Source organism: Protopterus annectens, chromosome 2.part1, assembly GCF_019279795.1.
Source record: "Protopterus annectens isolate FY-2018-M chromosome 2.part1, PAN1.0, whole genome shotgun sequence".
In the NCBI taxonomy this organism is placed as follows: Eukaryota; Metazoa; Chordata; order Ceratodontiformes; family Protopteridae; genus Protopterus; species Protopterus annectens.
Window position 1 is genome coordinate 1701690774 of NC_056729.1, and position 14477 is coordinate 1701705250.

Below are 14477 nucleotides of genomic sequence, written 5' to 3' on the forward strand. Positions count from 1 at the left end.
GTCTTTTTCTAGCAAATCAGCAAGGACTGAATTCATTTATTGATAACAGACTTTTGGGTTTCAGACTTCAAATGCATGATAACACAAATACTTTTATTACCACAACTTTCTAAGTTTATAAGAGCAATATTTATGGGTTTGTCCAGATTTTTGTGCTAAGAGTTTGAGAGGTATGGGAGAACAAATTGTTGTAACTAAGGAAATTATTCTTTTAATCTGAGATATAGAAATTAAATTACCTAGACATAATAAGGCTGTACTAAGTTTAATGTTATTGGCTGCTAAACAAGTATGACTAGAAAATTGAGATCAGAATCTAAACCAACATAACTGAATTATTGAATTTTGTAAAGGAAAGGATTGGAGGTGAGATCTTTAATATCCTGCATAGAAGTAAATGGAGTTTGTGAAAACAATACATACAGAGTAGTATTCAGTATGAGGAGTGAAATTTCAGCGGAGGAAGGACCTGAGTAATTTATGTGATGTTGGAGAGAATGATCGTTTAAAAAAAAAAAAAGAAGAAGAAACGTATGCATAAAGCATAAAAATGAAAAATGTAGTTTGTTTTCTTTTCTATTAATGCATGTGTATCCATGTCATTAAGTATATGTGAAATTAATAAAGGTGTTAAAAACAAAGAATCCAAAAATATAATATTCTTACAGTATTACAGACTTTCTCTGAAGTCAGCTTCAGGGAATTCTGGAATGTGTTGTTATCAAGTTAGAGGTAAATAAAATAAAAATTTAATTTGCTTCAGCCAGTGACACACAAGCTACACAGTTTTTGTGTATTTGAACATATACAACTGGAATAGTATGGAAGTATGGTGCCTTGTTGCTAACAGCTTTTGCCATTTGAATCATGATTTGCTTTTTGTATTTGTTCATTATTGTCTTATTATTTGTCCTTTTATTTTCTTACACCAAAGGATTCTGTAGTTGATTTGTCTTTCAAGTTTGTTTGCTTCTGTTTTCATTCCAACTGACTTCTTTTTGTTTATCTTCACTAACGTTTCCTTCTTATGTTTTTTTTTTTCAGGCTATTTCTTGATAAGGATGTGCCTAGGTATATTTGCTTCTGATTGCATAAAGATTCCTACTTGGGTATACTTTATGCAATTTGTTTGTGTGTTTTTCATTGTTAGTTTTAGTGTTTTTACTTGTTTAGTTGTCCATTTGCCTTAAAATTTTATCGAATGTTCAGAATGCACAGATTTGTACCTCCTATACTATAACCAGTCTTGCTCTTTGCTTTAACCATTTTTTTGTATTTAAAAGGCAGATTTTAAAAATATTATAATGTATTTTGATTTTCATCAACCATAGGGCTAGGTTAACATTTCCATGACCTATCACCTTGAATGTTTCACGTATCCAGCAGAACTCCTTGTCAAAAACAGTATTTCTGTTCCGTGGAGAAGTCACTTTTGTTCCGGTCAAATCTCTAAAACTGCCCTTTATTTTGAATCACGTGGTATGATTTTTTTACAAACCACAGAACCTGCTGATGAGGAGATGCATTTGCTTTATTTTATTTTTTTATTTTGTTGTTAAAAAGTGATACATACTTGATGAGGTGGCTTACAGGTTAGGTTTGAACACATCAGATGTTATAATGGTGTGTTATTCCAGATCTGGGAGCAGACTAAGACAGCTGAGGGCCTGTCATCGGGATGTACAGGGTGTAACTGAAAATAGTAAAGCATACTTTCATCTGAGTTGAGTCTTTGTTTTCCTTAAGTCTAAATAATTCATGAACATATGAAAGTCATGGTGGTCGTATCTGCATATATATGGTGCCACAGTACACATTGGTCTTCTCTACCCTTACTGATTGTCATGTTGTATTTGGGATCTGTACAGAATGTGCCAGGGCATGCATTCACCTGCTCATGTGGCTGTGTCACATACAAAAGCTGCACGGTGTGTATAACATACTCTCCTGCCTTGCTCTTATATGCAGACATAGCAGGTCAAGGATCTGTGTACAGTTATTCTGCATGCTGTCACCACCACATTTTTTGTATGACTGTGGCACATGTGGGTTCTGCATAGAATGAGCCTATTGATCTGCCTCATACCTGTATCCAGGGGTGGTACAGCTAGGAGTTGGCTGTGTTTTAGCACAGGTACCCCCTGTAACTGTCTACAGTGTAACTTGCACTGATGATATTACATAATAGTACTGTAATAATATGGTAAACAGATTTATGCATAAAAGTAAAATGCATGTAACAGAGTTATCATTCTACTCACTAGTTCCTGCTGGTTTGTGGTCATCAGCTACACAATTACAAGTCATTAGCCAGGTCCAGTTCCAAACAGCTAAATAATCATTGTGTCACGTATCAATAGCAAGTGAACAGTCCATTGTTATAGAGAGGATTTTAATTCTGCTCAAACTGTTAAACTAAAGTGCAGTTAGCTGCTGTACAAGCAGGTGGGTGGTTATTTTCTGTTAATTGCCCCAAGCCACTAATCAAACTCTGGTTGCTTGAACAGTAGTATGGACTTTATCCCTCTAGTGGGAAAAGAAGACTTGGTGAAAAATGCACAGCAGGCAAATGATGATGATATTGTGTTATCAGTGGAAGAGTATGCACACCAGGAAAACATGGTACACTTCAGTTGTGTAAAAGGGCTGCTGAACCATTTCAGAATATACTTAACAGACAGGGAGGATGAGTGAGCCCATCCCAGAGAGGAGGGAGGGCAGTCGCACAAGTGCTCCCTTCATTTGCTTCCTACTGGAGGCTGGAATGATTTGGGGTATGTTGTCCAAAAGAGGAAGTAGCCTCTCAGATGCACTAACAGTCATAAGGGAGAGGGAAAGACGATAGGCCAAAAAAAACCTCCATGGCAGCAAGATAAAACACAGTCTTGGATGCCCTAAGGATCGTCATGAGCCCCAACTCTCTCAGAGTAGGTCTGGGGGAGATAAGGAGGGGGTAGATAAAAAGATGAAGAAGAAGTGCACCAGAATGCGCTGATGGTCTGGTTGCATGTGGTGGGAAGTGTTTTGTTTCCCACGTGCTTTCTGTGTGATTTAGACATAGCTTCAAGGGGTATCTTTGCACGTATACTTCAGTCAGTGCACTTTCATTACTGAGACAACCTGACTGGTATTAACAGCTAGGGTTATAGAGACCCCAGTGGTAGTCAGCCTGTTATACACCTATGAACCTTTGAACAGCGTTACTTCCAGTCGGAAGGACCTGTAAAACTGTATAGCTGTATTGTGTAAACATCTTATCAGAAGTCTCCTTGTATATTCTTGAATAGTATTAGAAAACATTGCTCTTTTTGTGGTAAACTAACTTATCTCCCGTAATGCACTGATAATGAGCATCAAATAAATACCTTTATATACACACTTCTGTATTTTCATGTCTTTCTGATGATGGGGTTCCCACTTCATCTGCTCAGGAACATTTATTTTTTTGTTTCAGTCTTTAGATGCCACCCATCTCTCAGGTTAATAAAACTGGAGGTTTCTTCTGCCATTATGTTTTAGAGCATACGTTATTTTCAACTTAAGATATAACAAGCAGGAGAGAATAACCTGAAAATATGCCCATTTGTAGTACATTCTAGTTTTATCTAATTCTGCTAACTGCATTGTTGAAGATGTGTGTGTAGTTTAGCTAATTTTTGGAAACGCTCCTTTTTTTTTTCTAGAGGAAATGTAGATTTCCTGTAATGATTCAGTTTCCATATTTCAGGACTCACTGTAGTGGTTCCTGAAATTTCAAATGGTTACCGAAAGGATGTATTTCCATTACATAGCTGCATGGGCTTTAGACACTAAAGGAAGCCACAGTACCATAGCAAGACATGCACATAGCCTTAGTAAACAAGCTAACTTTTACGGCACAATGCTGTACAGTAGCTTATCAGTTCCAGAACTAATGTATAATAAATATATTGATGGAATCTGGCATTACTGAATGTGTATTTCCACAGCTGTTTCATTGATCATTAATGCTTTTTTGCTTCATTCTGCAGGACGTTCTACCGGTTTGAAGCTGTCTGGGATAGCTCTTTACACAATTCTCTCCTCCTGAACAGAGTGACTCCATATGGTGAAAAAATCTACATGACTCTATCAGCATATTTAGAGGTGCGGCTGTGATTTTTTTTTTTTTTTTTTTTTTGTTAAAATGTCTTGGCTTTACTTTTAGTAGCTCTATTTGGCATCAGCCAGCTACTCTGTTTTACTGTCTAGACTTCCTGTTTGTTTTGCAGAAGCCATTTGCCTCCATAGTTTTACAGGTCTTTGAGCTAAATAAAAGTAAAGCATAGCATTTTATTTACACAAGTTTGTAGGTGCATAACTAGGTGCTAAGCTTATGACCCATGAACTATCTAGAAGCTTAGCTACAATACCAAAGTATGCTATATCGCATACTAATTTTTAAGTTTGCAGTTACTTCCATTGCTTGGGAGTTCTACAGCAATATCTGTTTTGTGGAAGAGTTTTATTAAAGCATCAACTTTATGGCCGTTCTTCACTAGTGTTAATGTTTATGGCAGTGACTACTTTTACATCAGTTTGTATTGATCAGTGTGCATGCATATATGCGTGTCTGCTTGTCTCTCTGGGGTGTTGCACGTGTAGCTTGAACATTCAATAGAAAAAATCTTAGAGTCTTTAAAACTCAACTGGTTTGTATAGCCTTTTCATTAACTTCCATATTATGCAAATTACTGCATCTTACTTAAACAAATATGATACATATCGTAGCTTGCATTGTTATATCTGTTTATGAAAATACACAAATGTGTTTTATTCATTAATATTTCAAAACCACTTAATCCACAAAGACAAGTGGCACCAAGTAGCAGAGTACACAGTTGCCATGTATACTTTGTGTATACCAGATGCATTTTTTTTTAATGTTCATTTTCTTGATAAGGCTATGTATGACCCAATCAGCTCTGGAGTTTAGAGAGATAAAGCACTGACTATGCTACAGGTGACCCAATTTTGAATAATCGCTCTGGGTTGCAAGTATGAGGCAGCTGACAAATATGAGTGTAAGTAGATGCTGCTGGCTCACCTATCCTGGTGGGGAGGAAAGTATTTCTGGTCTGCCATGAGGGTGGCACCTAATAGGAGCACTAGATGTTACTTGGTGGAGTTTGAGTACATGCTGGAATGAGACATAAGGAGGTATGCTTCCCCTTAGGACATAGCAGCGATGGAGCTAGTGCATCTCGGGGGAGAGGGTGGATGGCCCACCAGGACCAGCAAGCTGACTCGCAACCTGCTATCAGACTCTCGTAAGGAATTGGAGAGCTGATCATGATTCCCTGGTAGGAATAAGTAGGTCTTAGGACTCTCACCCTGCCTGCAAAATGCTCAGCTTCCTTACCTTTGAACGAATGGGCCGATTGGGTGCTGGTGGTAGACCAATCATACAAGGTCCTGGAGAAAGAGAGAAGTTATTTATGATGCACTATATATCATTGTCATGTGATCTTTAAAGCTTCATAGCTAAGGTGACTTTCAAAAAATTGTACATCATCTTCTGAGAGGCAGTACCTTATGCTTATCAGCCATAATGTAACCATGAAACTGAAATATCAGATGAAATAATGTACGTAGTGAAAAATGAAATAGTAGCATTACTAAAGCAGTCTTATTGATTTCTCAATATTTTATTGTTACTATGTTTTTTAAACAAAAAACATCTTTATTAAATTATCATATATGACACGGGCAGTCATACATTTATATAAATTAAAACAAACCATACTGACATAATTTTAGTTGCAAGCCTTATACATTACCCATGCAGACGGACAATAGAGGTATGACCGCCGAATCCTACACAAATGCACTTTATAAGCACTTAAACGAGTGCATGGATCATGCTATCCCCAATAGAACCAAGATGTTATCCTCCAAAAAAAGGAAGCCAATCTGGTGGTTCTCTGCCATAAACAAACTCTACAACAGAAGAAAGAAACTGTTGCAAAAAAGAGTAAAATCCCATGACTGGAGGAACTCCCTAGTCAACCTCAGTAAGAAGCTGAGATCCCTCATAAAATCCTCCAAAGCTAGTTACGAAAACAAAATTGCCACTGACTCTAAAGACAACCACAAAGCATTCTATAGCTATGTCAAGAATCTAAATGGGAACACTCAGATCTGCTCTGAGTTACAGCACAATGGCACTAAATATACAGAACCAACTGATATTGCCAACATCCTAGCAGATAGGTTCAGTGCTAACTTTACCCCCCTCTCACCCCCTAGAGGGCCCATCTCTATACTGGAAGAATGCAAAGTTCTTATAATCACAGCTGCACAGGTACAAAAAACACACTCTCCAAAGCCAAGAACACAGCATCCATGGGACCTGACAATATCCCAGGCTGCGTTCTACACGAACTACAGAATGAACTGACACCCTACCTAAGTACCATGTTCAATCATAGCCTCACCTCAGGCTTTGTACCCACTGAATGGCGCACCGCGACAGTTATCCCACTCCACAAAGAGGGAGCCACGACAGACCCCGGGAACTACCGCCCCATTAGCCTGACAAGCCTGGTCTGCAAGGCCATGGAACGTATCATTGTGGAACTCATAAACAAAGACATTGGTAATTTCCAAACTCTGGACCCTACCCAGTTTGGATTTGTAAAAGGCAGATCATGTCTCCTAAACCTGATTGACTTCTTTGAAGCAGTCACCAAAGCCATAGATGAGGGTAAAATGGTTCACACAGCTTATCTAGATCTCGCCAAGGCTTTCAACACCATCCCCCACTCTGGAATTATAGATAAGCTCACTAAACTAGGTATAAATCCCTATGTCACAAGATGGGTTGCCAACTGGCTCACGGACAGAACCCACACTGTGAAAATAGCGGATTCCAAATCCGACATCAGACCAGTGACAAGTGGAGTACCACAGGGTTCAGTCCTGGGTCCTCTCCTGTTTGGTATCTACTTCTCTGAAGTGCAGCCCAACACAGAAGGTCTTTGGCTAATAAAGTTTGCAGATGACTGCAAACTAGGAGCCATAATCGAAACTCCTAATGATGTGGACAAACTACAAAAGGGCCTCACTGAGACAGATACCTGGTGTCAAAGCCATGGCCTGAAGCTCAATGCCAAAAAGTGTATTGTCATCCCCTTTGGTAAAAACTCTGTACCCATGAACTACCACGTAGCTGGTAGTCTACTTAATGCCAAAAATGTGATGAGACCTTGAGACACAGGTGGACAGTAGTCTCTCCTTTGATAATCACATCACCACGGTGGTCAGGAAATCCTTCTACATGGCTCATCTCTTCACAAAAGGATTCTCATCCAGAAAAAAAGAGGTCATTGTTCCCCTCTACTCATCACTCATTAGACCCATTATAGAGTACAACGCCCCTTTTGGTATGTACCTCACAAGACATCTACAACAACTGGAAAGACCACAGAAATACTTCACAAAGAGGATTACTGGCCTCAAACAGATTCCTTATGCAGACCATCTCAAAAAAACTACAGCTTTACTCCATCGCATATCGCCTACTCAGGGGCGATCTCTGCCTAACATACAAAGTTATGTCAAACCCAGAGCTGTTGGACATGCTCCACTTAAAGAAATCCCAATCCCTCCGAGCTACACGCTCTAGGGACCTAAACCTTGTCACCACAATAAACAGAACATGCTGAAGGGATGGATTCCTGTCCCAGAGACTTCCCATACTCTGGAACAGACTACCTATCTATGTTAAACAGAGCTCCTCATTAGCACTCTTCAAGAAAAATCTTGATGATTGGATGGGAAATGGGAAATTCACCCCGGGGATCACTTCTGTGGCTCTGCTCGACAGGGGCACAAGAAAATAATTTTCTTGGGTGGCGAAAGCCAGGGTATATTTTTTGGCTAGGCTTGTATGGGCCCTAGGGCCGATAGCCTAGTACCTACCTATGAACCAAGCATGCCGACACAACTGTAGCTGCAAACATATGTCACTTATAATGTATCCAGTCATTGTCAAGCATTACATAACTCAATCAAATCCTGCCTTTTTTTAAAACCTCATTCCTCCTCTGTTTGTATTGTTCCCAGAATTCCCATTTTTTTTCTACGTAATTTGCTTTAACGCTTTTCTAAATATCCCAATTTCAGTTGTTTTATCTCTGTTACTATAGGTTTAGACTTTGATTTCCATTTTCAAGTAATTGCATTTTTGGCAGCCACCGTAATTAGACTCAGCAAGGCCTTACTATGTCTAGGTAATTCCATTTATTTATTTATTTATTTACTTATTTGTCTTTGTTTACCAGGAAAGTCCGATTGGGTAATACCCAATTTCAGTGAAGGCCTGGAGATAAAACCTCCATTGGCTTACATTGCATTATACTAAGTTCCAGTCAAAAACAGAGTAGTTATATTTCTATTTACATTTATACACAAGCAGTGGTTACACTTCTGTTTACATTTATACACAAACAGTAGTTACATTTATATGTATACATTCTAAGATTTTACAGAGGTGGAAGGTACTAAAGGAAAAGCACACATGCAATTTAGTGGATTGTACAGGCAACAGTTAAAGGGACTACAGCATTTAAACCAGGTAACTTATGCGCCCAAGTTACCTGGTTTAAATGCTGTAGTCCCTTTAAAACCTCTATTAAAAAAGCGCAGGTTGCATCAATGATTTTAATTGTTTAATTGCCTTATATTGTTATATAACGTGTTTAGTTTGTAGTTGTTTTTATGGATCTGAAGAAGCACTATTTGGTGTGAAAGCGCTTATTTATTTATTTATTTTATTTTACATTTGTTTACCGGGCTAGTCCAACTGGATACATTTCCATTTTCAGCAGAGGCCCGGGGAGAAAAGCTCCACACTGAAGTTAATACAAACAAGTCATTTACATAAAATAAGTAGTTAGTAAAATACAAACAGAAATAAGGTTTAATCTAGATTATACTAGTTGAAAATATATATTTGGAAGGACACTTACTCTAATTTTCTTTACAGTAGAAGATAGGGGAGTTATACTTTAGTAAAACATTCATGAAGAGTATAATTGATTAAGTAAGTATAACGCATAGAGAGTTCTATATAAATTCATAACAGAGGCTAATTAACAAGGGAGATTTAGAGAATGTCTACTCAAGGAGAGTGAGTAGAGAGAGGTAAGAGAGGGTGATTAAGAGAAGAGTAACTAGTAGAATCATAAGATTAGTCAGGATTGATGCATGGGCATAGCCAGAGTGTTTTTAGATGTTGTTTGAGCTTTTGTTTAAAGAGGAAGGGTGACGAGGTAGAAGTTAGAGTGGTAGGTAGAAGATTCCAGTGTTTACCTATGGTGTTGGAGAAAAGTGAGTCACCTGCTATGTTATTGGACTTACTTAACTTCACAAGAAGTTTATTAGAGGAGCGTAAAGAATTTAGGTTAGAATAGGGAGAAATAAGGTCAGAAAGTATAGGGGTATTTTTGGTTGGTAAAATATCCTATGAACAAAGGTAAGTTGGGAGAGTAATAGTGTATTTTTTAGTTCTAGCCAGTCTAGTTGTTGTAGATTCTGACAGTGGTGAGTTCTAAATGGGTTTCCGGTGGCAAATCTAGCAATGCTATAGTATGCATTTGCTAGTTTAGTGAGGTTATTTTTCTTTAGGTTAGTGTATATGGATGAAGCATAAAGAAGAGTAGAAATAAGATGAGAGTGAGCAAGTGTGATTTTGGCCTGTGGAGTTAAAAAGGTTTTAATTCTATATAAGGAGCCGAGTTTTCTATTTACAGTTTTAATAGTGTTATTAATGTGATTATCAAAAGTGAGGTTATTGTCAATTATAATACCTAATAGCTTAGTGGTAGAGTCAGGGGCTATATGTGTGTCATTGTTGGAAGTAATAGAGAAGTCTATGAGGGGAGACTTAATATTAGGCCGGAAGAACAGGAGTTTGGTTTTATTGGCATTCAAAAGGAGGCAGCGTTTCAAGAACCATGCCTCAACTGTGCTAAATACATTCTGTGTTAGGGTTTGTAGTTCAGAGGAGGTGTTAGCAGAGCATATGAGTGTTGAGTCGTCTGCATATTGAATACATGTAGCTTGAGGTATTGCTGCATGTAAGTCATTTATGAATAAAGAGAAGAGGAGAGGTCCTAGGATGGACCCCTGTGGGACTCCAAGAGAGACTGGCAGAAGGGATGAAAGTATATTATCCCAGAGAACTGCCTGTTGCTTGTTATTAAGGTAGGAAGTGAACCATTGAATAGCTTTGGTATCTAGAGAGAGAGATTCAAGGGTTTTTATGAGCATATTGTGGTTTACCATGTCAAAGGCTTTTGACAGGTCTATAAAGAGTGCTGATGACAGAATACTATTATTGTGGTTTCTATTGATACACTCGGTAAAAGATAGGAGAGCTGTTGTAGTGCTATGAAATGGCCTAAAGCCATGTTGGCAGTTGGCTAGTAAGTTATATTGAGTTAAGTGGTGCATTAGCTGATGATGAATACATTTCTCCATAATTTTTGCTAAGGGTGATAAGAGTGCTATAGGCCTGTAGTTAGAATAGTCATTTGAGCTACCTCCTTTATGTAAAGGGATTATGTGGGAAATTTTCCAGATAGCAGGGATGGTTCCTTCATTAATGGTTCTATTTATAAGGAGGGATATGGGATAAGCAACTGCTTCAGCTGCTTTTTGAAGGTATTCAGATGGTAACTGATCTGCAGATGGGGTACAAGGTCTGAGTTTTTGGATGAGTTTTAGGATGTAGGAAGTAGAGATGGGTTGTAGTTGGAATATAGGGAGATTAGTAGATGTACCAGTGGGAAGGTTAGATTTGTCTATTGTGAGATGACTTGCTAGTGAATTAATGGTATCTGTGAAAAAGGAGTTAAAGGCATTGGCAGTTTGATGTGACGTATTCTTTTCGGGCCCTGAAGGTGAAGGTGTACTAGAGTGGCCTGGGTGTAGGAGCGAATTTAAGGTTGACCAAAACCTTTTGGGGTTGTTATGATGAGTTTGCTGTAGTTTACAGTAATAGTTCTTTTTATCTATAAAAACAGCTTTTTTAGTGCTATTTCTTAACTGTCTAAAGGCTTGTTGGTCTGAAGTAGTTTTTGTATTTCTCCATTTAGCCCAAGATTTATTCCTAAGTAGTATTTTTTGTCTTGTCTCTTTGGACAGCCAGGGGGCAGGTTTAGATTTAACTCTGATAGATCGTTTTGGAGCATGTTGGTCAAGGATTGATAGGAATTTGGTATTGAAATATGCGATAGCATCTTCAAGGGTTAGGGTTTTTAGAAGATTCCATTTAGAGGCTTTTAGTTCATCTTGGAATAATAATGGGTTGAAGTGTTTCTTGCTACGTGAAACCCTGTAGGTAGGGGTGTAATTAATGTCACTCTTTTGTCTTATGATATAAGTTAAGGAATGATCACTTACATCATCAGGCAAAGTTCCTATTGTATATGTTTGTTGCTGTTTGTTAATAAGAATCCAATCTAAAATACTTTCTTTGTTATTGGGTTTATTGATTCTTGTGGGACTATTGATTAGCTGAGTAAAGCCATGAAGATTAATATGAGATGAAGGATTATTTGTATTGATAGAGGACCAATCACAGTTAAAGTCTCCTAAAATGATTGTTTCTTGTGGGTAGGAAGAAGATATCCAACTTAAGATATTCTCAATTGTAGTGTAGTTATTGCCAGTGGGTAGGTAGATACAGATGATATAGATAGATTTATTAGGGTTTAGTTGTAGTTTAGAGGTAAGGATCTCAGCTTTAACATCTTTTAGTGGGTTGGAAGGTTGTGCAGTGATTTTTAGTCCATTTTTAAACAGAAGTGCTACTCCTCCACCCTTACGTTGTGTTATCCTGTTGAATTTCAATAAACTTCTTATGCAGTAGCCGTGGTGGACACTTGATTTTGTTTATCTTATCGTTTTACCGTTGAATCAAGTGCCCTTTAACTGCTTGGGGTATTTTTATTCTTTTATCTTAAGAATTTGTTACTAGAACAGAGGTCCCTTGCTTGGATGAACTCCTCCACCCTTACGTTGTGTTATCCTGTTGAATTGCAATAAACATCTTATGCAGTAGCCGTGGTGGATACTTGATTTTGTTTATCTTATCGTTTTACCATTGAATCAAGTGCCCTTTAGCTGCTTGGGGTATTTTTATTCTTTTATCTTAAGAATTTGTTACTAGAACAGAGGTCCCTTGCTTGGATGGTGGGGTAGTAATAGGTTTTGTAGTGCAGGGCATTTTTCTGGATAATGAATGAGTTTGGGCACAGTAGTTAGTTGTGAATATGTTAGACAGTTGTGCAGTTCAGGCCAGTTCAATTGATTTAAGCTAAGACAATGGTGGGTCCTGTGAGGGAGACTGGTGGCAAATGTAGCTGTTTTATTGTAGCAGGAGGCAAGTTTCTTTCTTTGTGTATTGTTTGTTTGTTAGGATAGGCGTGGCGTATAAAAGAATTTGGCAGTAAGAAGCTGGTGGTTTGAGTTTTCCTTGCAGTATCTGTAAGGAATCCATTGATTCTATAAAAGGGAGCTTAGTTTCTGGTGTGTAGATTTTATGCTGTGCAGTATATGGTGGTTATATTTGAAATTGTCATATATTGTAATGCCTAAAGGTTTACTGTGAGTTACACTTTCAATTACAGTATTGTTTGCTGACTTTATGGTAAAAGATTGCTTTTGGAGACATTTGAGGTGAAAAACATTCTTAGTTTTCTTGGGGTTAAGTAGGAAGTTTGATTGTTTGAGCCATGTTTCTACAGAGGAGAAAGATTTTTGGGTAATGTCTTGGAGCTTATTTATTGTTGAGGTCACACATTAATGTTGAGTCATCTGCATACTGAACTAAACTCGCATGGTGAGTGGCAGTGTGGAGGTCATTAATAAATATATTAAATAGTAGAGGACCCAGGATAGAGCCCTGATGGTCACCTGTAGTAATTGGTTGAAAGGATGAGTAGGTTTGTTTCCATTTAATAGCTTTCTGCCCTCCAGATAGGTAACGTAAGGAACCACAACAAATGGTATTGTGAAAGTCCTACTGAAAATAGTCGAAAAAGCAGTTGCTGGTACGAGACAGTATCAAATGCCTTTGACAAGTCTAAGAATATGGTGGACACAAGCAGACCACCGTTTTTATGTTGGATTATTATATTGGTAAAATGTAGTAGAGCAGTAGTGGTGCTGTGCTGGGGCCTAAAGCCATGTTGTGTTTTTGAGAGCAAGTTATTTGAGGCTAGGTATTGCATCAGCTGCATTTCTCAAATATTTTGGAGTGGGAAGGGGTCGCTATTGGTCTATAGTTATTAAACTCTATAGATGTGCCACCTTTTTGCAGTAGTATGGTGAAGGATTTTTTCCACCGTGATGAGACGTGTCTTTCTGCTATGGACCTATTAATTAGTATAGACACAGGGAAGGCTATGACTTCTGCAGCCATTTTTAGGTAGTCTAATGGTGGGTCTACAGCTATAGAAGTAGTTTTTAGTTTAAGGAGGAACTTCTTTATGTGTGAGGTAGGTACTAGACTAAAATTGAAGTGCTGTGGGTGGTTTTGATTGGACAGGGGTAGAGTGAGGGGGCAGATGTGGTAGTGTTCAAGAGAGACAATATTGATTGTATAAAGTAGGAATTAAACTGTGTGGGGATAGAGTCTATCATATTGTCTGTTTTTGGAGAGGGACTAGTGTTCTTGCTACTGTGGAATAGTTTATTCAGTGATGACCAAAAAAGTTTTGGATTGTTTATATGTTTGTCTTGTAGGTTGGTATAGTATGTTTGTTTATCCTGTTTGACATGGAGTTTTGCAAGGTTTCAAATATGTCTAATTTGCTTGAGGGCATTTTGAGTTCTATTTTTGTGCCAGTTTTCCAGGGTTTGTCCCTTTTTGTCATGATTTTTTTTGTTTCCTTTGTCAGCCATAGTGCGAGGTTGGACTTTACTCTTTTATTACGTACTGGTGCTAGATTACTTAAGGGCTGTAAGAATACATTATTAAAGTGTTCTACAGCAGTATCTAGTGGCAGTGTCCTAAGTACATTCCAATTACATTTTTTGATATTTTATTGAAAATATCTTTGCTGAAATTGGTTGTATTTCATATTTGATTATAGATAATATGTGTATCTAGGTTATGGTAAGTTCTAATAGCATATGTTGGTATGTGGTGACTTAGATATCTGGGAGGCGGCCTGCTTTTGTCAGTTTGTCTGGTTTGTTTGTAAGACTCCAGTGTAATGTTGAGTGTCTCGTTGAAGTTTTGTTGATTTTAGTAGGTGTGGTTATTAATTGTCTGAAGTTGTACAAGTTTATGGATTCAGTGGGGGTAGTGGAGTTTGAGTTGCCAGTCTAAATTTAAATCTCCAAGTATTATAGTTTCATGGTTAATTTGTAGGAATATCCAGTACAGACTGCTTTCAGCAGTATCAGCATTATTTCCTGGTGGTATATAAATTGCTGTTAAACAT

The 14477-nt window shown here is 37.9% G+C and overlaps 1 protein-coding gene across 1 annotated transcript in view; it reads left to right on the forward strand.

Annotated features, from left to right (window-relative positions):
* KIF1B (kinesin family member 1B) overlaps window positions 1–14477 on the forward strand; it is a gene marked incomplete in the record, with an annotated part of 2363676 nt that overhangs the window by 1948180 nt on the left and 401019 nt on the right. Inside the window, 1 exon segment of the mRNA XM_044063146.1 lies at window positions 4011–4125. Coding sequence (XP_043919081.1) covers window positions 4011–4125 — 115 coding nt within the window.